At 43.9% G+C, this 27,312-nt stretch overlaps 1 protein-coding gene across 6 annotated transcripts in view; it reads left to right on the top strand.

Annotated features, from left to right (window-relative positions):
• Positions 1 to 27,312, top strand: part of LOC140385858 (intermembrane lipid transfer protein VPS13B-like) — a 1,311,478-nt gene that overhangs the window by 227,070 nt on the left and 1,057,096 nt on the right. For all 6 annotated transcript variants that reach the window (XM_072468452.1, XM_072468451.1, XM_072468450.1 and 3 more), the window contains exons 9-12: positions 4,482 to 4,577; positions 6,914 to 7,036; positions 13,916 to 14,053; positions 23,927 to 24,014. In XM_072468452.1, coding sequence (XP_072324553.1) covers positions 4,482 to 4,577; positions 6,914 to 7,036; positions 13,916 to 14,053; positions 23,927 to 24,014 — 445 coding nt within the window. The remainder of the gene's footprint in view (positions 1 to 4,481; positions 4,578 to 6,913; positions 7,037 to 13,915; positions 14,054 to 23,926; positions 24,015 to 27,312) is intronic.

Genomic DNA, 27,312 nt, shown 5'->3' with positions numbered 1-27,312 from the left:
CTTTGGCCGTTACACTTCTGGTCCGTTTCATAGACGTTGGAGGGGGACCTCTCTCTTCCCTCCCCCACGGGTTGCATCAAAAAAAAAGTTCCGTTGGGGCTCCTCTAACGAGACCGAAAGTCCGTGGTAGCGGGAGCTGCCGAATCGTGCGGCTTATCATCGCATAGCCGCAACCGGAAGTCGAGAGGGAATCCTTTTGGCAGTGTTCGCTTCACCAGTCTGCCCCAAAAAGTCTATGGAAACTCCTGAAAAAGGTCTGAGAGTCGGTTCCAGACGGGAGCTGCCGAATGCGCGACCTACTCCTCCATGGCCGCCACCGGAAGCCTCGTCCCTGCTTCTTCAATGGCCTTGGTAGATCTTTTCACAGTTGTTCCCTCTGCTGCTAGAATTCACCTTTGATAGAGGCCCTCAAGTCAGATTGCAGCTTTAAGGTTGCCCTTCCCCCGCCTGCATGCTGGAAGAGGCTTTTGTCTATTCCTGCAGCTCAAGCCAAATCTTTTACTGTTTCTGCCGGGTCTGGTAGCCAAAAGACATAACATTCCTGGGGGACACTGTCAGGGGAGTGCTGCAGTCTTCTTCCCACACCGGGAAATGTCAAACAAATGCCGTGGGGGTCCTGTAAAAGAGCCCAAAAGTCCGTTCCAAGCGGGAACTACCGAATATGCGACCTAGCTCTGCATAGCCGCACCCGGAAGTCCCTCAACTACACCTCCTTGCGCACTAGGCTCACCCTGATTCAGTTTAAGGTGGTACATAGGATGAGTGAGTTCTTCTCAAGAAGTAGATGATAATTACTGGGCAGCGAATGTGTTGATGATTCGGGAATGGAGGGAGAGGGGGCGGCGTGGAAACAGTTGGAGGCAGCGTCCTGTATAGATACTAGTTTGGGGGCACTGGTGACGGCACCGTTGTAACTTTTGCCGACGCCATATACCACGAGCCCGGTGGTGGCTGCGACACTGAGGATTTGGGGGAAGTGGAGACGGCATAGGGGGAGGTAGGGGCCTCAGTTTGGACCCCGATACAGAACAACCACAGGTTCGTTCCAGGTAGGATAGACGGTGGGTTCCTAGGCTGGCACAGGGTGGGAATCAGATGGATGGGGGATTTGTTTAACGATGGGACTTTTGCCAGTCTGAGGGCGCTGGGGGAAAAATTTGGGCTACCCCCCGGGGAATACCTTTAAGTACATGCAGGTTCGGGCATTTGTGAAAAAACAGGTGGGGGAAGTTCTGCTGCTGCCTGCCGGGAGGATACAGGACAGGGTGGTGTCGGGGATGTGGGTCGGAGAGGGTAAGATATCGGAGATAGACCAGGAGCTGCAGGAGGCGGAGGAAGCCTCGGTGGAGGAGCTGAAAGGCAAGTGGGAGGAGGGGCTGGGGGAGGAGCTGGATGAGGGCCTGTGGGCTGACGCCCTGCGCAAGGTCAATTCCTCCTCATGTTGCGCCAGGCTTAGCCTGATCCAGTTTAAAGTGGTGCACAGGGCGCATATGACAAGGGTGAGAATGAGTAGGTTTTTTTGGGTAGAGAACAGGTGTGGGAGGTGTTCAGGGATCCCAGCAAACCATGCCCATATGTTCTGGACATGCCCGGCGCTTACGGAATTTTGGAAGGGCTTTGCAAAGGCTATGTCCAAGGTCTTGGACACTCGGGTGAAACCGAGCTGGGAAATAGCGATATTTAGGGTATCGGATGATCCGGGAGTGCAGGAGTCGAAAGAGGCCGGAGTCCTGGCCTTTGCCTTCCTGGTAGCCCGGAGAAGGCTCTTGTTAATGTGGAGGGACGCGAAACCCCCAAGTGTGGAGGCTTGGGTCAATGACATGGCGGGGTTTCTCAGGTTGGAGAAGATGAAGTTTGCCTTGCGAGGGTCCTTGCAGGGGTTCTCCGGGCGGTGGCAACCGTTCCTTGACTTTCTCGCGGAGCGTTAGGTGGAGGTCAGCAGCAGCAACAACCCGGGGGGGGGCGGTGTGATTTCATTTTATTTGTAAGGGGCGGATGCCCTACTTTGCTTAGTTTTTGTTTGTTACATTCTTAGTTGTTTAGGGGGTTAAGTTGTTTTGTTGGCACAGTATTTTGCCTTCTTTGCATTATATTTTCTATTGTAGTGTTTTGCAAAAAATTATGGAAAAATCTTGAATAAAAACATTTATATATAAAAAAAGAAGTAGATGATAGATGCGAACGGTGTTCAAGGGGTCCGGTGCATCGTACACGTATGTTCCGGTCTTGTTCTAAGTTTATGAGCTTTTGGGTCTCCTTCAGCACCATGTCAGGAGTTCTTGGGTTTGGGTTTGAGTTGGAACCTTGCCCTTTGGTGGCTATCTTTGGGGTTTCAGATTTATTCGAGTTGCAGGCAGGGCGAAGGCTAGTTCTCGGTTGGAAGCCTTCGGTCCTGCCCAGTGCCGCATGTCGTGGTGAAGTGACCCGATGGAGTTTTACATTAAGAAAAAGTCAAGTAGTGTGGCACAATGGTTAGCACTGCTGCCTACGGCGCTGAGGACCCAAGTTCGAATTCCGGTCCTGGGTCACTGTCCGTGTGGAGTTTGCACATTCTCCCCATGTCTGCGTCGGTTTCATCCCCCGCAACCCAAAGATGTGCAGGTTAGGTGGATTGGCCATGCTAAATTGCCCCTTAATTGGAACAAAAATAATAATTGGGTACTCTAAATTTATAAAAAAGAAAGAAAAAGTCAAGTATATCTTGAGAGGGCCGACGGAAGGTTTCTACCGCACTTGTTCATTTCCGACTTCAGGGGGTTGGTCACCTTCAAATGTGTGTGGGGGGGGGGGGGGAGCCGGTAGGGGGGTTGAAATATTGGAACTGGTGTATAAATATGGTTGTGAAGGTCTTATGTTGGAAAAGCTTTTTAAAAATATAAATAGTTTTTTTTTAAAGCGAAGTGTTGAATGAAATCTGTTGGATATTCAGTCCATATGTCTTTAGGGTGAATACCTCCGCTTATTATTTCGTACATGATATTTTCTCTGATTTTTATTCCTCTGTTTGCCAGATGCCCAAGCTCAGCTTATTTATAAATAAAATTTACGTAGCCTTTAATTCAGCAATATTAGCTTTTATCAAGTGTTTGGTAGTGAGGCTAAGTTGCAGCAGATTTTAACTTGTCTCACCTGATGAAAGTTGCAGAGAAATAGTGTTAATTTTTAAATTTGCAACAATGTCCACTTGGGAAAATAAGCCTAAAACAGTAGCTTATGGGGTAGCTGCTTAAAAAGAATGCATTAATGCAAACTGCAACTATTTGGAACAGTTTAAGTTTTCAATTTATTTTAGCTAAATTGAAATACAATATTTTATTGAGAACAAATTTCACGACTTCTCAAATACATTTTTAAATTTAACTTGGCATTTTGTTCTGTTTTGATTTAACATGTTAAGGGATTCCAGCTGTAATTTGTATAATATTCACAATGAATGATGGACCAAATCTTACATAATCACACCAATTTTTAGAAGTATTATTTAAAATTGTTCTATTTGCCGGGTTAAAAACGTTCGCAATTCATTTACATGTAACTTAGGTCAGAAATAGTCAGGTTGGTTGCAGTGCTGTTGTATGTTGTTGGGACCATTCCAATATATCATGATGCTAAATTAATCCTACTGTTGATTGAATAATGCTTGAAATTGTTCTTCTAGATTTTGAATTCCTTTAATCAATTAATTGCTTTTCCTCTGAAGTAATTGCTGACAGATGAGGGTGGTTAGGTAATAAAGAGCACAGGTTATGCATAACTCTTTACCTTACGGCGTATTAACATAGCTACGAAAAGCCAACATGTGTAACATGAGTTACACAACATGAGTGGTCGAAATGGATTTGTAATGAGAGCTGTGGGTATTTCCATACTGTAGAATGGATATTGCTTCCAATCTCATGACAGTGTAATTGAGATAATTGCTACGGGTAAGCTAACCATTGGTAATGGTTTGGAATCAGAATTCAATCTGACAGCTTCGAAAATTTCCTACTGATTGATTATGATGGTATTTTGTAGTGGAATCCATTGGTTCTGAGATGTGATTGCTGAAATATTATAAATATTAATGTCCTACGTGAAATCGTTCCCAAGAAAATTTTATGTTTGATTGGCTGGAATACATTCCCCCCCTCCTAATTTTTCACTTCGATTGCATAATTATTCAGGAAGGTATAGACTTGGGTTTGACAGTGATGTAACAAAATTGTTAACATGAGAAGTTTAACATTAACCTTATGTTCAAAATACATGTCATTATCTCAATGTGATTAGACCATAGTCAACAGCGAGCCTTGTATCCTGATGTGGATAATAAGTTGCAGCTGTTTTTCTCCACCTGTTTCCTGTGCAATAACAGAATTTAGTTGAAACTTAAAAGATTAATTTGTCTGTAGCAGTTTTGTGTATTGAGATGACAGGTTATGACTACTTATTGATAAAATGTAACATATTTGAACAGAGGAATTGTCATTTTGTTACAGTTGACAGAAATGCAGACGGAGAGCAGCTACTATAGCCCTCAAAAAGTGAAATCCAAAGAAGTGCTTTGCTGGGAGCAAGAAGGGACTACTGTTGAGGTATTTTTGAATTAATTGCCAGAGTAGTAATAAAACTTCCTGTGATACCACCTTCTCATTGATTTGTTCATTTACCATTATTAATATGCACATTGGAAAATGTTTTTCGATTTAGATGCAACTTTCTGTAATTTCATCAATTATCATACATATGTAAGAATGCAAATGAACGAACCATTGTCCTGATATTTTGTGGAAGCACTTCTATTATATGAAGTGACAATTATGTAGAAATCTCTTCATGAAAATATGCATGTGGCGAGGAGAATATATCGGGCAAAATTCTCCGCCTCACGGCGCCGCAAACGCGAACGTTGGGCAGACGATCGGGCGCCCGGCCACAATCCAATCCGTGCCCAGCGCCGAATCAGGCGCCATGCTCCGGTCCCTCGCAGGTGGCGGTAACGGGGTTTGAGCCCTGCGCCGGCGGCGGCATGCAAAACCGGCATTTGCATTCATTTAAATGTGATTAGTGGCTCTGACCCACTATCTCCGGGTCTCCGCGATGCTCCAGCCCACTCAGGCAGGGGTCATGGCGCGGTTTACTCCAGGAATTTACTAAGGGGGACTGGGCGCCATGGGTGCTGAGGGAGAAAGAGAAGGTAAGCAAAATTTGAAATTTAAAAAAAAAAAAATCGTACCAATTGCTGGCGGGTGGCTGCCAAGGCGGGGGGGGGGGGGGGGGGGACACGGACGGAGCAGGGAGCGACTTGCTGACAGCTTCGTAGATTTGGGGTGCCCCTTTCGGGATCGGAGTGGCCTGGCTCAGACCACCATTGCTGCAGTATTTGTTTTAAAACGCACCACTTGGTCGAAGGTACAGGCCCCGCCCTGGCTGCTCACTCGGCCAACTGCTTACTATGTCCTGTAAATGCTCACACAGTCGCTGGCCAGTTGGGAGCCCACCCAGGCCGCCCCTCTGTAAACTCTCAGACCCCAGCTGACCCATCAACGGGATGGGCGTGGCCAAGCTCAATCAGTGGCCCACCAGGTACTGCCACTCCTCAGTTCACTCAGAAGCACTGCCCCACTGCAGGGGAATTGCAGAGCCCATCCCAAGCAAAAGACACATGCACCGTGGCCTATGACATCCTCCCTGGCATATTGCTCCTCTCAGGACAGAGGCCTCACCAGTGACACTATCAGTTCACCCACTCTGCAGGACCACAAGCATCTCCAAATGCTGCCTGTCCACTGCGCTCCTGTTGCCATCCATCCTGTTCCCGGACAGGTTGTCGCAACCTGTGTGCCACACCCAGGACCCACATCACACTGCAGAACGCTCCCAGCAGACGCACACTTCCCTGCCTCACCGGCATCTGTAGGATCTGCCCACATACAAGTCTCTAAGCATGGAGGCGATTGGTGGCACATATGACTTTTTTCCACCACATAATCAGGTGCCACCCTGCTGGCGGGACAACAAACGACCCACCCAATGAGGACACCCACAGTGGATCCCACTGAGGAGACCGGACAGGGATCGCAGAGCTTATCACTGACACGGGTTGCGGCAGCTACCACTACCCCTGTGGAGGACCCTGCACAAGAGGAGCCTGCCCCAGAAGAGCAGAAGTCAGCGGGTGAGGCTCGAGTGCTGGCCGCCCCACAGGCCGAGGAGGAGATGCGAAGGAGGCACCGCATCAGGCCACAAGCATGCCACCAGCGCCTGTTCCTGGAGGTGATGCAGGGCCGCATGTGCCGCCAAAGACTTCGACTAACCTGGGAGACTGTGCGCTGCCTGTGCCAGATGGTGGCGCACCCGTCACTGTGGGGGTATAGAGGCAGATACCCACTCCCAGTGGGCGCCAAGGTGACGGTCGCCCTGAACCTTTGTGCCTCTGGTTGTTTCCAGGGGCTGAACGGGGGCCACATCTGTACACCGGTACATCTACTCTGTGACGGACATCCGTTACAGCCCTCTCGTGAGATTCAACGGCCTCGTTGCGTCACCAGGTCGGGCACGTGACTGGTAAATCCTACCCCTGATCTTCAATAAAAGGGAGCTTGGTAGATGCCACGATGAACAACTTCATGGGTTATTGGTAAAATTCCTATGAATTTGTTGTTGAGTTGTGGAATAATTACCTTGAAGGCAATTGCTGATTTTTGTTATGAAATACTAACTTGCAGTTTTATTTAAATTGTACAGCAAACTATTGTAATTTCTGCTAACCTCTACTTTTTATGTTTCACCTTCCACTTCTATTTAACTATTAAACAAGCTATTATTTCTTCAATTTGCATTATTGCTCATAAGGTTTTGAAGAGGGAGTGAAGCATTTTTCATGTTTGTATGCGCTTTTACTACAGTAATTCACAATATTTTTGTTAAGGTGCTGATGATGGGAGAGCTTTTCTTTGATTGCCAAATGGGTTTTGTGGGCAGCAAGGCTTTGTGCCTTAAGGGAATAATGGGTGTGAAAGACTTTGAAGAAACTACAAACCGAAGTGAAACTGTAAGTAATTGACTTTTTTTCTTTGTTAAGACAACTACATTTTTCTAGTGCTTCTTATGTGATAAGAAAAAGCAGTCAGAGGAGAGGAAGATGGAGAGGTTGAGAGGGTGAATTCCAAAGCTTAAGATCAACATGGCTGAAGACTCTCAATGATGGGATAGAATAGCGGGGGATGGAGAAGAGGCCGATTGGAGGAATAAGGGTTTCTTGGAGAGTTTAAGCGTTAGAAATGGATCCCTAGATAAGACGAGATCAGACAATGAAGTGATGAGGGAAACTGTTCCGGATGAGCTTAAGTTGTTGGAGAGTGGGAGGCTAACCCAGATGGGATTTGGAATAAAAGAGGTGAAAAGGGCTTGAGTGAGGGTTTCAGCAGCAAATAGGCTGACGTTGGGGTGGGATGAGAGACATTATGGCAATTAAAATAGGTAGTCTCTGTGATGAGAGAATATGAGATCATAAACTCGGCTCAGGGTCAGGTAACAATCCATGAACAGCAGTCTTCAATCTCAGACTGGGGCGGTGAAGGTATGCAGTTTGCGGTGGAACTGAGGCCAATGATCTCAGTCTTTGCCTTTCAACTGTCCTTTTAACTAGAGGAAATTGCTCATAAGGGAAGTTGAATGGTCAACACTTTCGTGGGAATGGGGGTGAAGAGAGCATGACGTGGCCCTCAATTGGCTGAAGGAGTCCATGGAGGGGATGAAAAGAGATGGGAGGGAAGCTAGATAAAGACATAGGTTGAGAGCTAGGATGGGGAGAACCTTGGAAGAAGATTGGCTTGATGTGGTCCAATGAGACTGATGCCATGAAATGAATGGTTTAGATCTTGGTGACAAAAAGAAGTCCATTGGCTTCTGGCACTTATCGGAGGTGATGACAGGCAGGAAAAGACAAAGGGGTTTTAGGGAGACAATTGGCAACGGAGAAAGGAAGCCAGGGGTTATCTTTGCTTTCTACGATAATCCTAGAGCTGACTGATTTTTGGCAGAGAACAAAATCTGCTATCACTTGAAGTGATGGAAGAATATTGTGGATGTACATTTTATCACTTGCATATATTTTTATGTTCTTTTTGATGTGCTAATGGAGATTTTATTTTCATCAAGGAATATTCATATCTGATTTAAAGATGTTTGGGAGAAATTGAACACTATAATTCCAGTGTTTCATATTAGTCGGAAGCTGTTAACTGAAACATGCAGAAAATTAAATGGATCTTTTGTCCTGATTTTGAAATTTATAAATGATTTATTAAATCGAGCCTCTTGGCATTGTGTTACGGAGAATCCAATTTGTAACGTCACTGCAAGAGGAAAGTCATATTTTTCCTTCTTCCTGTAGGACCGTTTCATTCATTTTACTAATTTTTCAGTCAATTTATATTGCACAAGTAATTCAGTGCGGATTTGTGCAAAGTACTGAGGCTGTGTTAGGAAGAAGGCATATTAAGCACTCTGCTTGCTATTCAGATGTATGTCTCCTCCAGGATATTGAAGGTTTGGCTCTAAATTTTACTAGGAATTTATTAAATATCATGCCATTATTATAACTCTTTATATTAAGGGTTAATGATGTAGCTTTTTCAGTTTAAAATTAATTGGGGGTTGTTTGCTATTGGCTTAGTTAGCCTGTGTGTGTTTGCAAGCCATGCCTGAACATTTGACCCGTCTGAGAAGCTTTTAGAAGCAAGAAAATCCTAATGTTGCTATGGAGAAAATTACTGAGGGTGGATCTGTGTTTTAAAAGGAAAGCTGGTGGGTTTTGGTTTTATTCAGAAAAAAGTCAACGTAAGAGAAGCTGACCTGGAGGCAGCAGACAAACCAGTCAGTTGTGTGTAACCAGGTACTCAGTTTAGTTTGTTTAGAGAGGAAAAGAGAGAATTCTAGAGAATTGGGCAGGACCAAGTAGCTCTGCAAAGGGAGGAGAAATCCAGCTATGGAATAGATGCCAAGGTAGTATCTGTGTGTGTCTGGTGGGTTGTGTGTGTGTGACGGTCAGTGACACCTATACTTGGTCCAGGATGTTGTATTGGTAGGAATATACCATCGACCTCAACTATGGTCTGTGTGCAGCCAAGTCCAGAGATAAAGGAACTACCTCCAGTCTATGAGTATGTTTAAAAGCCTATCAGAGTGAAAGCCACAGTAAAAACGTTAAACTGGGCTAAGTCTGTTGGTTTGAGTTGAAGGTAGAAGCTTGTATTGTTAAAAATTATTATCTTATTTGGATCAGTATACAGGTTTAGTCATTACCGCTTGTGTTTGTTGGGTCACAGTCATATAGTAAACATTCTTTTGGTGTTTCAGTTTAATCTTGAAGCCTTACTGCCTATTTCTTTACCTTTGGTTCCTCCACACATTCTATTCATTAGATGATTATGATCTCTCAGCCAGATCCAAACAAGTACCAGGCTTGTCCAGTATTTTCATAGCTGAGGTCAGAACACCATTTACTTTTTTAAAAAAATAAAAAAATATATATCTTTATTAAAAAATGTCCTTAACAACCCGAAACAATCAAACAGAAATACACAACAGAAGAGAAAAACAAAAAATCACACACAATACCAAATTAACTTTAACACAAAAGCTAAACTAAATCCCGAACAGCTGACGGTGACTAACTCCTTAAGAAAGGAAATGAATGGTTGCCATTCTAGATAGAACCCCTCCACTGACTCCCTGATTGTGTACCTGACCGTTACCACCTGCAGAAAAGACATGAGGTCACCCAATCAAGCAGGGGCACCTGGCAGAGTAGGAGACCTCCACCCAAAGACGCTATCGACAAGGCAAAGGCAAGAAATTTGCCTTCACTACAGACGGAATCCGACACCCATGGCCACCAGCGAACATGGATCCAAATCTACATTGAGTACCTTTGATATTTAAAGAAAGATCTCATTGAATGGCGGAGCAGGCTCGAAGGGCCAGATGGCCTACTCCTGTTCCTAGTTCTAATGTTCATATGTTCTTAAGAAGCACAGAAGCTTATCAACTTTGGACAGGATCAGAAGATATGTGTATGCTTAGCCTGCCCACGAGAACAGCGCTCACACGTATCCTCAACCCGGGAGAAAAACCCGCTCATCCTAGCTTGGTCAAGTGTGTCCTATGCAAAACTTTGAATTATATCAGCCTCAGCCGATCACATGAAGACATGGAGATGACCCTGTGAAGGGCCTCACTTCACACCTCACCATTAAGAATGGGACCCAATTCGCCCTCCCATTTCACTCACCTCACTCAAAGGAGCAGAAACCGTTGAAAGGATACGATCATCTGTCTCCTAAATAGTCCCCCTGTCGGGCCCAGCCAAAGACAACATTTTATTTAACCGGGAAGAGGGTGGTGCCAAAGAAAAGGAGGGGAAAGCCTTGCCCGAAAAATCACAAATTTGAAGTACTTGAAAAGACTGGAACCTGGCAGCCAACTCCTTAAAACTAGCAAACCCCCGTCCACAAACAGGCCCCCAAAACTCTTCAGACCTTTCCCCTCCCAAGACTTAAAGTCAAGTCCAAACCAGCTGGTAGAAAAAGGTGGTTATTGCAAATGGGGGTGAGCGAAGACCAGGAACGGAGCTTGAAACGTTGCCTCAACTGTTTCCAAATTCAACGGGCGGAGACCGTCACTGGATTTGAGGAAAATCTAACTGGGAATAAAGCAACGGTGCAGTAACTATTGCACAAATGTAGTGCAGGAGCTCGCTTCCATTTGTCCCCATATGGATCCGGGATCACTAAACCACAGCACAATCTTCTGAATACCGACAGTCCAATAGTAAAACAAAAACTTGGGTAGGGCCAGCCCCCCCCCGATTGTCTGTCTCTTTGGAGCAAAGCGCCATGGATTCTGTGAGTCTTACTTGCCCAAATAAAGAAGGATATCAATTTGTTGACCTTAACAAAAAAGGGCTTGGGCCGAAAAATGGGGAGACACTGAAAAATAAATTTAAATCTCAGCAGCACGAAAAGGGGCTGGTTTAGCACAGTGGGCTAAACAGCTGGCTTATAATGTAGAGCAAGGCAGCAGCGTGGGTTCAATTCCCGTACCAGCTCCCCGAACAGGCGCCGGAATGTGGCGACTAGGGGCTTTTCACAGTAACTTCATTGAAGCCTACTTGTGACAATAAATGGTTATACAATATATATTTTAATAATCTGAGCCTTAGCACTAAGCGAGCAGCTCTATTGCCGAAGCAAAGAAGAGCGGGACAGTGGACATCCCTGCCATGTGCCCGTACTCAACAGAAAATAACCAGAGTTCAGGACATCCTACGAGTACTTGCAGTGAAGGCCTTATGCAGTAGCCGAAAACAAGAAATATATCTGTGGCCAAAACTAACCTCCCAAGAATCTCAAATAGATACCCCCACTCCACTCTTATCAAATGCCTTTCCGGCATCCAGGAAACAGTCACCTCCAGTTCGGGCACCAAGGAGAGGAAAAAGACAACATTTTAACAGGCCGACAATTGTTGACCCTTCACGAAGCCTGTCTGATCCTCCGAGGTTACATTTGAGAAACAAGGCTGCAGCCGCAGTGCCAACACCCTGGCAAGTAACTGCATTCAACAGTGAGATAGGTCATACGAACTACACCCTATTGGGTCTTTGTCCTTCTTAAGAATCAAAGAGATAAAGGCCTTGGTGAGGGTAGAGAGCAACGATCCTTGGGATAAGGAGTCATTGAACAAGTCCAAAATTAATGGCACCAGCTGCTCCGAGAACTTCTTATAAATTCAATTGGAAAGCCACCAGGAACAAGGACTTTATAAGTCTGCATTAATCCAATGCATTTTAAAATTTTATCAGGATTTAATGGGGATTCACGCCAGCTCAACAGTTGGGATGAATAAACCAGCAGGTGATAACCCTGTGGCTTCAGTTCTCCACATAGGCTAGTGTATTATTGACTTTGAAATAAGCTAACGCCCTTTGCAAGTGGAGAGCTCTTAAGGATTGGGTCGTCCCAAATCAGGGATTGCTTTTCAGTTGAGGCTTGTTCTGTAAAGTTAGAGATTGATTAAAAATGTGACACATGAACCATTGACAATACTCCCTCTCACAGTCTCCAGTCTGGGAGTTTGAGGAACTATCTCACCTCATTGGGGTCAGGCTGGAGGTAAGTAAGGAACTGGGCATGTCTGCAAGTGGAGCTAGGTGGTAAGTGAAAGTTTGGAATTAAACCAGTTCTTTTGGAAAGACTAGCATAATGTGACACCTGAGACACCTCTGTCCCAAAAAACGTCAGAAACAAGCAACCAGCCGAGTCATAAATGGAATTGGAAGAGTAGATCTCTTGTTGGGAGACTGTGCATTCTAAGCATTCTGTTCCAGAAAACCTTCTAAACCAACACCATGTTAGCAAGGGCAGTTCTTGCTGCAACATTACCTGTGCCGTGTGTTGGTAGGGTGCATGTTTTTCACTGGTTGAACTTCAGGAGTACAGTTGTGCATACTTGGTGATGTCTCAGCCTCAACTCTGCCATCCTGCTCCTAAGATCTTTGGTGTTTATGAATTTTGGTTTGTCCCTGGAGGAGGGAGTGTGTTTCCTGTTTCAGACAAATGGAAACTCAACAAATTCCTCAGCTCCTGCTTTTGGATTTCTAAAGGACTTGGTCCAGAATTTGCTAAAATGGGGGACCTTGTGGAGTAGAAATTAGACTATTTACCACGTCATTCAGTACAAAAAAACTTTGCACCCAAACTTGCAATCTGGAAATGGTATAGCAAGTGCAACAGGGCACCTGGAACCTTAATGAATAACAGAACCAATAGTCTATCACCTTAATCCATGAGATTTAAGGATTGAGAAATAAATAGAGGAATGGCTGAGGAGGAGGGTGCATTAGAGTCAAATCGGGTACAGAAAGGGAACCAGAGTGGAAAAGAAAATGTAAACTAAATCAAAATTGACATCATTGAAATCTTCAATCATTTATTACCTGAAGGACCAAGTCTTCACAATTTAAGGGGCCATTTTTTTCAGCCAGTGAAGTTGATTAACAGTGATTAACAGTGATCAGGTTGGAAAAAGCATATATACTACCCTAGACTTTTGTGGTGGGTTTCATAAGTAATTAATGTGAAAATCCAGCAAGCTCGTAAACTTCACGGAGGGTGAGGACGAAATGTGTTCAAAGCTAAAGGTGAGTGTTGCAAATCGTGTAGCAACTTGTGGCAGTTCACAGGTTGGCTCTTCGTCTCCACAAGTTGCTGGGCAATTTATACATTAATAACGCCAAGAGACATTAAACTTGCAGTTTCTTCTAGTCAGCAAATTCTTGCCTCTGTGTTCTTCATGATGATGCACCAAAACTTTGGTGAAACGTCTTAATTATTTGTATAATATTGATTCAACTTCATCTTTTTTTAAATAAATTTAGAGTACACAATTATTTTGCTTCCCAATTAAGGGGCAATTTAGTGTGGCCAATCCACTTAACCTGCACATCTTTGGATTATGGGGGTGAAACCCATGCAGACACAGGGAGAATGTGCAAACTCCACACAGACAGTGACCCGGGGCCGGGATCGAACCCAGGTCCTCAGCGCCATCGGCAGCAGTGCCAACTACTGAGCCACGGTGCCGCCCTGTAATTTCATCTTCATTCACATGTGACACAAGCTTCCACTTCAGCTGCAAAAAGCTTGTTTGGGACAATGAAGTCAGAAAAGGGAAAATTGACAGTATGGCATTTGGGTGAATATATACAAAGGTTCAAATGGTTCAAATTAATAACTTCTTTCAGTAGTTAATTAAAGTGAACTCCAACTCTTACTTATACAATTAGTAGAAAAAATGCATAGAAATGTTTTTTGATTCCATTCTTAAATTAAAACTAACGATCGATCGGTTAACTTTTTTTTTGAAGGAAGCCTGTTTCTTCAGTTGCGGTGAAAGTCTGAACAGCAAAGGATTAACATACCTCACCAATTCCCTGTTCGATTACCGAAGTCCAGAAAATAATGGAGTGAGGGCTGAGTTTATTTTGGATGCAGGCCAACACAAGGTCAGGTCATTACTAAAACTAATTAGTACACTGGGAGAATTTATTTTCCCAAGGTTCTATTTTAAAATATACCATGAAATATTTATAAGATTTTGTGAAATATTCAGAAATAAATGCTTTCAATATTTGCCGAGTTAGGTTACACAGGTTAACTGAAATTACTTTGCAGTATGGATCCTCGTGGAACGTGGAAACAGTAGAGGCACGCAATATAGCTATTTGGTTCTGACTGTGTTGGTTTGAATTTAATTTGATTTGGCCTTGATGATATTGTTCCTCAGACTATAATACCAATGGAAGAAAGCCAAGGATGCCTGGATAAGTAACAAATATAAAAGCAAATTACTGCAGATGCTGGAATATGAAACCAAAGAGAAAATGCTGGAAAATCTCAGCAGGTCTGGCAGCATCTGTAGGGTAAGAAGCCTTACAACACCAGGTTAAAGTCCAACAGGTTTGTTTCGATGTCACTAGCTTTCGGAGCGCTGCTCCTTCCTCAGGTGAATGAAGAGGTATGCTCCAGAAACATATATATAGACAGATTCAAAGATGCCAGACAATGCTTGGAATGCGAGCATTAGCAGGTGATTAAATCTTTACAGATCCAGAGATGGGGTAACCCCAGGTTAAAGAGGTGTGAATTGTGTCAAGCCAGGACAGTTGGTAGGATTTCGCAGGCCAGATGGCGGGGGATGAATGTAATGCGACATGAATCCCAGGTCCCGGTTGAGGCCGCACTCGTGTGCGGAACTTGGCTATAAGCTTCTGCTCGGCGATTCTGCGTTGTTGCGCGGTTGTTGCATCTGTAGGGAGAGAAAAGAGCTAACGTTTCGAGTCCAGGTGACCCTTTGGCAAAGCTCATTGTTGACTTAAATTATTTTGGTTGTGCATATGAGAATAACTGCTAACATTTCAAAATTGCCAACTGAACCTGAAGAATTAAACAGGGAATCCATTGCTTAAAACGGCTGCTGCTGTAAGTATTTGGTTTGATATTCAAGCATTTGTTCAAGATTGTTCAAGATTTTGGGCACTCTGTCTCACTGTTGTGTGCCAGGAGGCGTAGAAGCCATGCTGAAGTGTGAACATGAGAACACCAATCATGGTGCACCGACAATGTTGCATCAACATGTTTGCAACAACTGTTTGGAGAAACAAATGCCGGCAATGTCAACTTTAGTAAAACGGCAACTGTGCCGTGCTCAAGTTGCTAACATGGCTGAGTCTGATATTCGAGTGAAAGACAAATCTGCGAAAGAACACCTGGGAACAGGAATACGCTATTTAGCCCTTCGAGCCTGTTCTACAATTCGGTCAGATCATGGCTGATCTGCATCATGAGAGGAAAAAACCTCGTCTGTTACAAGTAGCTTACATTTCATTTTAAAGACACATTTAAAGACTCTGCCTTAATCAAATGCTAACATTTTCTAATTAAAAGCAAAAAGTTGACAACAGATTTAGATAATTAGAAAGATGGTCAGTTCAAGACTTTTACAGAGCTACCTTATGAATTTAGTTTATTGGTATGAAGAGAAGGCTTCAATTAATATAACTCCATCTACTCAACACTGTTTGTATAGTGCATCAGCTGAGTGTGAAGTGGGAGTTATCGGTGTCAAAGCGAAGCCGAGCAGTATCTCCGGCAGCAACGCACCCCTCCCCGATGAGCTCAATGCATTCTATGCTCGATTCGAGCAGGTAACCAACAATCTGCTGTCGAGTACCCCAGCAGTCCATACCTCACCCATACCCACCATCACAGCTTCCGAAGTCAGATCGGCCTTCCTGAAAGTGAACCCACAGAAGGCGACGGGCCCGGACGGGATCCCTGGTCGTGCACTCCGAGCCTGCCCGGACCAACTGGCAGAGGTATTTGCGGACATCTTTAACCTGTCCCTACTCCACTCCGAGGTCCCCACCTGCTTCAAGAAGACCACCATTATACCGGGCCAACGAAGAACCAGGCAACGTGCCTCAATGACTACCGTCCGGTGGCCCTCACTTCAGTCGTAATGAAGTGCTTCGAGAGGTTGATCATGAAGTCATGAAGTGCATCACCTCCATACTCCCAGAACGCCTTGATCCACTGCAATTCGCATACCGTTGCAACCGGTCCACAGCAGACGCCATATCCCTGGCCCTACACTCATCCCTAGAGCATCTCGACAACAAGGACTTCTACATCAAGCGCCTATTTATTGACTACAGCTCCGCCTTCAACACCATAATCCCAGCCAAGCTCATATCAAAGCTCCAAAACCTAGAACTTGGCTCCCCACTCTGCAACTGGATCCTGGATTTTCTGACCAACAGACCACAATCAGTAAGAATGAACAACAACACCTCCTCCACAATAGTCCTCTATACCGGGGCCTGCGTAGGAAAATTTGGTTCCAACTCCATCTACAAGTTTGCTGACGATACGACCATAGTGGGCCGGATTATACAGTGAATGGTAGAACCCTCAAGAGTATTGAAAGTCAAAGAGATCTAGGAGTACAGGTCCACAGGTCATTGAAAGGGGCAACACAGGTGGAGAAGGTAGTCAAGAAGGCATACGGCATGCTTGCCTTCATTGGCCGGGGCATTGAGTATAAGAATTGGCAAGTCATGTTGCAGCTGTATAGAACCTTAGTTAGGCCACACTTGGAGTATAGTGTTCAATTCTGGTCGCCACACTACCAGAAGGATGTGGAGGCTTTAGAGAGGGTGCAGAAGAGATTTACCAGAATGTTGCCTGGTATGGAGGGCATTAGCTATGAGGAGCGATTGAATAAACTCGGTTTGTTCTCACTGGAACGAAGGAGGTTGAGGGGAGACCTGATAGAGGTATACAAAATTATGAGGGGCATAGACAGAGTGGATAGTCAGAGGCTTTTCCCCAGGGTAGAGGGGTCAATTACTAGGGGGCATAGGTTTAAGGTGAGAGGGGCAAGATTTAGAGTAGATGTACGAGGCAAGTTTTTTATGCAGAGGGTAGTGGGTGCCTGGAACTCGCTACCGGAGGAGGTAGTGGAAGCAGGGACGATAGGGACATTTAAGGGGCATCTTGACAAATATATGAATAGGATGGGAATAGAAGGATATGGACCCAGGAAGTGTAGAAGATTGTAGTTTAGTCGGGCAGCATGGTCGGCACGGGCTTGGAGGGCCGAAGGGCCTGTTCATGTGCTGTACATTTCTTTGTTCTTTGTTTGTTCTATCTCGAATAACGACGAGTCAGAACACAGGAACATAGAACATTACAGCGCAGTACAGGCCCTCAATGTTGCGCCGACCTGTGAAACCACTCTAAAGCCCATCTACACTATTCCCTTATCGTGCATATGTCTATCCAATGACCATTTGAATGCCCTTAGTGTTGGCGAGTCCACTACTGTTGCAGGCAGGGCTTTCCATGCCCTTACTACTCTCTGAGCAAAGAACCTCCCTCTGACATCTGTCATATATTTATCTCCCCTCAACTTAAAGCTATGTCCCCTCGTGGAGGGAGATAGAGAACCTAGTGGAGTGGTGCAGCGACAACAATCTCTCCCTCAATGCCAGCAAAACTAAAGAGCTGGTCATTGACGGTCATTGGGCAGCACGGTAGCATTGTGGATAGCACAATTGCTTCACAGCTCCAGGGTCCCAGGTTCGATTCCGGCTTGGGTCACTGTCTGTGCGGAGTCTGCACATCCTCCCCGTGTGTGCGTGGGTTTCCTCCGGGTGCTCCGGTTTCCTCCCACAGTCCAAAGATGTGCAGGTTAGGTGGCTTGGCCATGATAGATTGCCCTTAGTGTCCAAAATTGCCCTTAGTGTTGGGTGGGGTTACTGGGTTATGGCGATAGGGTGGAGGTGTTGACCTTGGGTAGGGTGCTCTTTCCAAGAGCCGGTGCAGACTCGATGGGCCGAATGGCCTCCTTCTGCACTGTAAATTCTATGATAATCTATGATTGACTTCAGGAAGCAAAGTACTGTACATACCCTGTCAGCGTCAACGGGGCCGAGGTGAAGATGGTTAGCAGTTTCAAATTCCTAGGGGTGCACATCTCCAAAAATCTGTCCTGGTCCACCCACATCGACGCTACCACCAAGAAAGCACAACAGCGCCTATACGTCCTCAGGAAACTAAGGAAATTTGGCACGTCCACATTAACCCGTACCAACTTTTACAGATGCACCATAGAAAGCATCCTATCTGGCTGCATCACAGCCTGGTATGGCAACTGCTCGGCCCAGGACCGCAAGAAACTTCAGAGAATCATGAACACCGCCCAGTCCATCACACGAACCTGCCTCCCATCCATTGACTCCATCTACACCTCCCGCTGCCTGGGGAAAGCGGGCAGCATAATCAAAGACCCCTCCCACCCGGTTTACTCACTCTTCCATCTACTTCCATCGTGCAGGAGATACAAAAGTCTGAGAACACGCACGAACAGACTCAAAAACAGCTTCTCCCCCGCTGTTACCAGACTCGTAAATGACCCTCTTATGGACTGACCTCATTAACACTACACCCTCTATGCTTCATCCGATGCCGGTGCTTATGTAGTTACATTGTATACCTTGTGTTGCCCTATTATGTATTTTCTTTTCTTACCTTTTCTTCCCATGTACTTAATGATCTGTTGAGCTGCTCGCAGAAAAAAACTTTTCACTGTACCTCGGTACACGTGACAATAAACAAATCCAATCCAATGTGTGAAGAGGGAGTTATCGTATGTGCTGGTTTCCAGTCTTCTCTGGGACACAGTGCATATCCCATCAATATTATATATGAATGAGTATCTGATAAATATTCAGCACAGATAGAAGTCATTCAGCCCTTTGTCCGTGTGCCCTTCCCTCCCCTAAATTTGCATCATATCATCTGTGGGTTACTGTAAGTGTTGCATATGTTAATCTTTAGACTCATGAGCACTTCAAGAAATTCTGTGTCCTTGGCTAAACTTTATTAAGGCTTGAGCTTGTACACAGCGGGGTTGAAAATTCGCTAATATCATAGTAACAATTACACTACTGAGGTGCCAGAAGTACTTTTATTACTTTAGAACATGAATTTAAAAAAAGTTATCTTAAAAAAAAAAAAATTGCAGTTGCTCAGCATCTTTTTTTTTTCTCTTTTGTGTCTACCATTTCTAGTTACTTCAACAAAGTATTTATGCTCCACACAAGCCCCCTAACTTCTTCATTTAACTCCCATCAACATATCTTTTTACATTCTCATGTGTTTTTCTATCTCCTTCTTAAAATGTATCTATGCTATTCTCCTCAACTATTTGTCTCCAATCTTCATAGTGGTAGTTAGCTCCACATTTTAATCACTTTATGGACAAAGAGGTTTTTCTTGAATTTCTTGATTTATTGACGACTGCCTTATATTTATTGCCCCTACTTTTCATCTGTCCCCCCAAGTGGAATTACCTTTTCTACCAGGACTCGACCAATCCCTTTCATTGTTTTAAAGACCCCTATCAGGTCACCCTTGTCTTCTCTTTGCAAGTGAAATGCGCCCGAGCCTGTTCAGTTCTGTTTTTGAATTCATTATTTGAATTGTATTAACAAGAAAGTAGTACTTAAAAATTTTTTTTTTTTTTAAAGTTGTATTTCTTTTTTCATTCTTTCACTGATCCACTTATTTATTCTGGCGCAGGGACTGTATCTGTCTTTGGAACTGTGCTCATGTTTCCACTGTTGTGGATACTGGCCATGATCTTTTTAATAAAAACTGGAATATGGGTACTGCACCCAGATAAAACACTCTGGAATGCGGGTATACGTTCTGATCCAGGATATCGATGCAGCATTAGCAGTATTTTAGTCTCGAGAGTCCCCCTCTCTTGTTCGCTGACAAAGACAAACGGATGCATCTGGTACAAAGCAAAATACTGCACATGTTGGAAAGCTGAAATAAAAACAGGAATAATTATGAAATGCTCAGTAGATCTGGTGGCATCTGTGGTGGGAGGGTAAATGTGCCAGCTAGATGTCATTTTGTCAGAATTGGGCTCAAGGTCATCTACCTGAAGTGTTAATCCTTCTTTCTTCTCTGTACATATGTTTCCTGACCTGCTGTGTATTTCAGTATTTTCAGTTTCAATGACACATCTTGCACATGATATGTGAGATGCAGCAAATTTGGTATTTTTTGCATTTTTCAGGGAATACCACAGATTGCATGATAAATGTCCTTTATTTTAAAAGTTATAATCAAAGAACAAAGAAAATGACACAGCAAGAACAGGCCCTTGAGCCCTCCAAGCCTGCACCGGTCATACGGCCCACCTGAACTAAAACCCCCTACCCTTCCGGGGACCACATCCCTCTATTCCCATCCTATTCTTGTATTTGGCAAGATACCTCTTATAAGTCACTGTCGTATCTGCTTCCACTACCTCCCTGGCAGAGAGTTCCAGGCAGCCACCACCCTCTGTGTTAAAAAAAAACTTGCCTCGTACATCTCCTTTAAAACTTGCCCCTCACAGCTTAAACCTATGCCCCCTCGTACTTGGCTCGTCCACCCTGGGAAAAAGATTCTGACTATCCACCCTGTCCACGTTCCTCATACTCCTTTTATTTCTTTTTGGGGGGGATTCTATTAAAATTCTGTCGACGTACAACATTTTCCAAACTCTATACACTGCAGATATTGAACATAGAAAGACTGAATATTATAACTCCATGATCTTGGTTCATAGCTCTCAAAGTTCTCAGTGTGTCTAGGAATATTCAAATGTTGAAAAATCCCCTCGGCTCATAATAATTCCACATTGCAACTTATGCAGAACACTACAAAGATACTACAGCAAAGAAAATTTTTTAAAAGCTGGAAATCTGTCTCCAAGGCGCCGAAGCATGGTGCATTGGGAGACCATGCAGACGCTGCGACAACGGATGAACGGACATCGCGCGACAATCGCCAGGCAGGAATGCTCCCTTCCAGTCGGGGAACACTTCAGCAATCAAGGGCATTCAGCTTCTGATCTCCGGATAAGCGTTCTCCAAGGCGGTCTTCAGGACGCGCGACAACGCAAAATCACAGAGCAGAAACTTATAGCCAAGTTCCGCACACATGAGTACAGCCTCAACCGGGACCTTGGATTCATGTTGCATTACATTAATCCCCCACCATCTGGCCTGGGCATGTGAAATCCTACCAACTGTCCTGGCTTGAGACAATTCACACCGCTTTAACCTGGGGTTACCCCAATCTCTAGATCTGTAAAGACTTAATTACCTGCAAATGCTCGCATTCAAAGCATTGTCTTGCACCTTTGACTTGTCTATATATATATATATATATATATATATATGTTTCTGGAACATACCTCTTCATTCACCTGAGGAAGGAGCAGTGCTCCGAAAGCTAGTGTTTGAACCAAACCTGTTGGACTTTAACCTGGTGTTGTAAGACTTCTGAGTGTGCTCACCCCAGTCCAACGCCAGTATCTCCACATCATCTCTCAATATTCTGAGGTGTATCCCATCAGGCCCTGGGGACTTGTCTACCTTAATGTTTTTCAAGCCCCCAATTCCTCCTTTTAGATCTCAACATGGCTCAAACTATCTACACACCCTTCCCCCAGATTCATCATCCACCAAGTCTCCTTTGGTGAATCGTAGCAGGAAGCTTGGTATATGCAACAAATGTTCAATTCAGTTTCATTGTTAGTACATCTAAAAAAAAATTATTGACATTTTGCATTTTAAAGAGTTCCGCAACAAAGTTACAAAAGAATACATCCCTGTAAGTAGGGAGAAGGAGAAATTGGCTTTGTGGAACAGGAGAATTACATTGCATTTGGCTGGATACAATCATTCGACAGGATTAGGTACTCCTATAACACCATCAGAGACTGAGGGATAGACAGGAATCCTCACTTCAGATACCAGAACCATCTGCATACATGTCACACAAGGCAACAAAGCCCCAATCCAGGCCCCAGGCAGAACCAAAATCTTTCCAGACAATATAAAGAGAAGACTGGCAGTGACACGTTTAGATTACGATCAAACCAACAGGGCCTCCCAGCCAACAAAGGAAGAGAGCCAAATGTGCCTCCCGCATTCCGAACCCACTCATGAAGACAGAGATACCCAAGCAGAGAGAAAGAATAGAGAAAAATAACTCAACCTCAAGTCAGAGTCAGAAGAAACCCAGTCCTCGCCAGGATTAAAAAACCTGGCCAGGATGTCGCAGGATAAAGACATGGATTCTTAAATTCAATAACTTAAAAAGGAAACCCACAACAATGGCCCTGGATGGTGGGGCGGGGAGGAAATGACTTGTTTGGCTCCCCAATTCCCAACTCCTCATGACAAGCATAAAGAACAGTACCACAAGGGATCAGTGATGGGAGAGGTTCCAACTACCGGCCTCAGATACATTGCGCTCCATCGAGCCTCCAAATCAGGATGGCAGCCAACGTTCAAACGCAATTGGGCACTTGCCTCTCACTCCGGGGCACACCCTGCCCGGCTCCCCTCTCCCGAACCAGGCAGTATGGATGACACACCATGCAACAGGATTTTGACAATATGAAGGTGTGCCCAAAGCAGGGAAAATGCTCTTCCAAGTGCAAGAACATTCTCATGTGCCTCCACTGGTCTTATAAAAATACCCCACAAATCTTCAAAGTATAATAATCCATATTTATGTCACAAGTAGGCTTACATTAACACTGCAATGAAGTTCCTGTGAAAATCCCCAGTCGCCACACTCTGGCGCCTGTTCGAGTACACAGAGGGAGAATTCAGAATGTCGAATTCACCAAACAGCACGTCTTTCGGGACTTGTGGAAAAAAACAGAACACCCAGAGGAAACCCACGCAGACACTGGGAGAATGTGCCGACTCCGCACAAACAGTGACCCAAGCCGGGAATCAAACCTGGGCTCCACAGATGCTGTCAGACCTGCTGAAATTGTTCTGTATTTTCTGTTGTTGTGATAGCAATTAAGGGTATTATATTCACTGCATTGAGTAGTATTGCTTGAGGGGTAATGTAATTAAAACTACCACCCTCACTTCAGTGGGTTTCTAGTTGAGTTTCTCTCCCCTTGCCAACCTGATCAAATGTGGATGTCTCCGATTTGAGGTGTTTATCCAGAATTCTCTGTTTTCTTTTAAGTTGAAGATACAGTTCAGAACATAAACAATTTTAAAATTTCGCTTTCATGGCAGCTTTTTAAAATGTAAAATTGTATTTGTCCTTTGAAGTGCAGTTTTAAGTTGATCTGAGCAACTGACATGCTTAACCTAAAACTGAACTGTAAATTAAAAGGAAATGGCTGTGCATTTTACCTTGGAATATTTGGTATGTACAAGTAAGAGAGGAAGAGGAGAGGATTTATTTTACTCTCAAGCATTGGGGTTGAACTAGCTGTTTAAAAAAAATATTTTTTCTTTGGGTTTTTGTGACCAGGATTTGACTAACTAAAACACAAGTGTTATTCGTATTTTGGAAATGTATTTGCATGTTTAGGTGGATACTTTTGAGTAAGATTGAAGACGATGTTAGAATTTGTTTTTAATTCTTGTGATTATATAAAGAAAGGAATGCTTCAACGAACTATTACTGTTACTAACATTTCTAGCTACATTTAGGGACAAATTTATTGTGACTTTATTGACCATATAAGTAACTGAAATTAGGTATTAACTGGTGAAATGGTGACTCAAATTGTATAGTTCTCTTGTGCACAACCTGTATTATGTCACTTTACTTGAACAGGAGAATGCTTTAGATAACCTCTGTTCTCTTTGCTTGATAAGCCTTTGTGTAAAAGACTGTGCAAATACAAATAGACATTCACGTATGGTGTTGTAATCTCTGAATTCTATCCTTTTGGAACTTAAGTTGTATTTGTCTTTCTTTGTTGGCAGGAGACATACACAGAGATAGCTGGTGTGCAGCGATTTGGGGCCTTCTACATGGATTACCTGTATACAATGGAGTGCAGTAGTGGCAAAGGTATTGCTTTATTTTCTCTTTGATGTTTGCTTCCCTCCCCTTGAACTACACAAACAAAAGTTTATTCATAGCCACCTGGTCCTTGACCTCTTGCCCTCTCTTCTACCTCAACCTGACCAGGATAGTCTGATCAGGTTTGCATTTGCATTGAATACGGATTAAATTGCGAAACTAAGAAGTAGGTGTTTGGCAGCTCACGTGGTCAGTGCTTTCTATGAACAGTGGTACCCTGTTGTGTGTTCTCTTTGACTGTGAGACATTTAGTGAATGACCATTTCTACACGTATAGTAAAACACATGTTTGCAGCAAATCTATACAGTGATGAGTATTTCATAAAAGCCAGTCCTTTTCTTGTCATCTAAAGTTTGTTATATTAATTGACAATTTAGTCATCCAAAGAGCAGTCTCATGACATCAATATTCAAAAAGAAAATAACTTGAGTTTGTTCTCCTTGTATTATTTCTAACAATGAATACAACCTTTACCATTATAAACATTCCCCAAGATGCTTAACAGGAGCATTTTAAAACAAGGTTTGTTGCCAAGCCACGTAGGGAGAAGGGGCCATAACTTCCAAGCCCCCTGCGTCTGATTTGATGGGGGGAGGGGATACTCCAAAGATGCACCGGGGAATCCTTCTCGGAATGTCCCAGGTAAGGGTTTGCCAGCAATTGCCCAGAGTGCAAACTTCCTTTGGGAAATTGCCCTGAAACTGTTATTTCAATCACAAACCGTGGATGGTTTTGGTTGTGTTAATCAGATAGTTTACCAGGAAAACTTAGAAGAATGAAAACCTCTTCTATTATCTGGGCGTCTTCCCCTCCCCCTCCCTCCCTCAAGGTCCGAATGTGAAAAATCAGCCAGGAGTGTTTAGAACAATCAGGTCTAGAGGTAAAAAACGGATGAATGAGGATTTTGGCAGTTGAGGCAGTGGTGAAATCAGGCCCTGTTCCGTCGATAGAAATCGGTGGTTTTAATGATGGCACAAGCACGTTGTTGGAAACTCATCTTGGGTCAAATATAACACCAAAGTTGCAAATAGTCTTGCTTAATCTCAGATTGTTGCCAGGGAGAGGTATGGAGTCGGTAACTCGGAAGTGGAGATTTGAGCTGGAACTATAAACAATGGCTTCAGCCTTCCCATTAGTTACTGGGAGGAAGTTTCTGCTCATCCGGTGCTGGATGTCGGATAAGCATCTGATATTGGCAGTAGTGGAGGAGCTGAGAGGGGCGATGGTGAGTGGGAGCTGGATGTCTTCAGCATGTGAAACACGGACTGTGCTTTCACATGATATTGATGAACGACAACATGGAGATGAGAAAGATGAGACGACCAAGACGGGGGGTGGGGGGGGAAGAGTACCTGAGATAATGATGTATGAGCTTGAAGAGAAACCGTTGCATGCGCCACATGGACTGCAGCTGTTGAAAAAAGTGGCTTACCACAACCTTCCCGAGGGCAATTAGGGATAGGCAATAAATGCTGGCCCGACCAGTGACGCACACATCCTGGGAACAAATGAAAAATGTCATACGGACTCGAAACGTTAACTCCGTTTTCTCTCCACAGATGCTGTCAGACCTGTTGAGTTTTCCCAGAACCTTTTGTTTTTATATATTTAAGATTAAAGTGATCCTCAGCCTGTGATTTATGGCACCTAAATGAGGCCTGGCTCGTCAAAAGGAGAGAGGTTACGCAACCTGGTCTAATTGGACCCGTTATACTTGCATTTGAAATGTCTCGCTTTTTACTGAGACATGTTGTCCTGTGTTTTTGTTTGTTTTGTTGAAGTTAGAAGCAGTCCATAATGACATTAGACTTCCGGGAAATGGATGTCAGCTGAATTTGGAAATAACCCAAAAGATGATCATTTTTATGTTGATTTTGTAACAAATTGAAGTAGCATTGTCGATGGTCGGATGTAAATCTGATTGCAGGAGCACAAAATCTGCAAACACGTAAAGGTTAATATTTTTTTTCCCCACGTGCCAATAAAATTGGATTGTTTCGAACATGCTGCTGCGTAATATCTGACCCAGTGCAACACAACACACCAAAGTAATGGGCTGCTGGCCTCTTGAGAAGAAGCTACGCTTCTCCCCTGGAAATATCAAGCTGATCAGTGTGGATCAGTGGATGCTGACAGTCTTCTGGTACCTTGCCTGCAAGATTGAACTCATTTCGGGAAAGTTAGCATCTTGCCTATTGTAGTTGAGTGTCATCCTGCTCTCACCCTTTGCTGCGCAGACAGATTTGTTTCAGAAATCGGCTGTGATTCTGATGGCCAGTTGATTTTGTTTGTTCTCCTCCCCTAACCCCCCCACCCATTCATACTGTGGCTTGGGGACTCTTAAGTAATTTATAGCAGCTCCACACAGCACTAAGTATGTTTAGCTAACCTAGCACGCACCAGGGATCAGACTAAGACATGCTGGCATAGATAAATCAGCACTGCACAGTGTGATATGTTTACAGATTTCCAGAGCACCTCAAGATCTGTGTTGGAGGTTGTGAGTTGCTTAGGTCACATATACCAACAGTTCACTGAAATGACAACCCGGGGTTTAGGGCATTTGAATGGTTAGTTTTGCTCCAAGCATAGCCAAAGTCTAGTCTTTGTGGGACATTTAAAAGCAACTGTGTACAGGGGAAAATATGATAACCCTAATAATATTTAAAAAAAGGATAACTATCGGACCCCTCTCCTAGAAGAGTTCCCATGCGGGCCACTTTGATTGCTGCAGTAGAAGTAGAAGTTGGGAGCAAAATAAAAGTGTTATCGTGCAAATCAGATGCAAGTACCAACATTAAGGCCCCCTAACCCTCAACCCTCACTCCTCTCATGCTTCACCCATTTTGCTGTCACCTAACCTATATGCACTATGCACAGTCCTCAGAAGCAATGCAATAACAGTGGAAATAATTTTAAAGTCATTGGAAAAAATAAACCTCCAAAAATCAAATAAAACCTGAATTCAAACATGCTCATCATTGATACTGGAATGAAAAACTACTATTCAGTACAAAAAAAATTGTAATCCTTCCAGTGCCTCTTAGGTTTGTAAACAAACATGAAACCACATCAAAGGGATATTGATGTTGTCTTGCCTTGTAAAAGTTACAATTGTTCTTGCTGTTGAGCTGAAGCCATTTGTAGTTTTTGAAACCCAACCAAGCATTCATGATGGCTACAGCTGCCAGTAAAGCTTCTAGCTGCATTGACTGAAATTGGCAGACTAATGATGTCGATTTCCATTTCAAAGCAGAGTGACTGTCAATCAATGTAGGGATCAGG

Source organism: Scyliorhinus torazame, chromosome 11 (genome assembly GCF_047496885.1).
Source record: "Scyliorhinus torazame isolate Kashiwa2021f chromosome 11, sScyTor2.1, whole genome shotgun sequence".
In the NCBI taxonomy this organism is placed as follows: domain Eukaryota; kingdom Metazoa; phylum Chordata; class Chondrichthyes; order Carcharhiniformes; family Scyliorhinidae; genus Scyliorhinus; species Scyliorhinus torazame.
The sequence above is the reverse complement of the archived record's forward strand: the minus strand, read 5'-3'. Positions and strand labels throughout refer to the sequence as shown.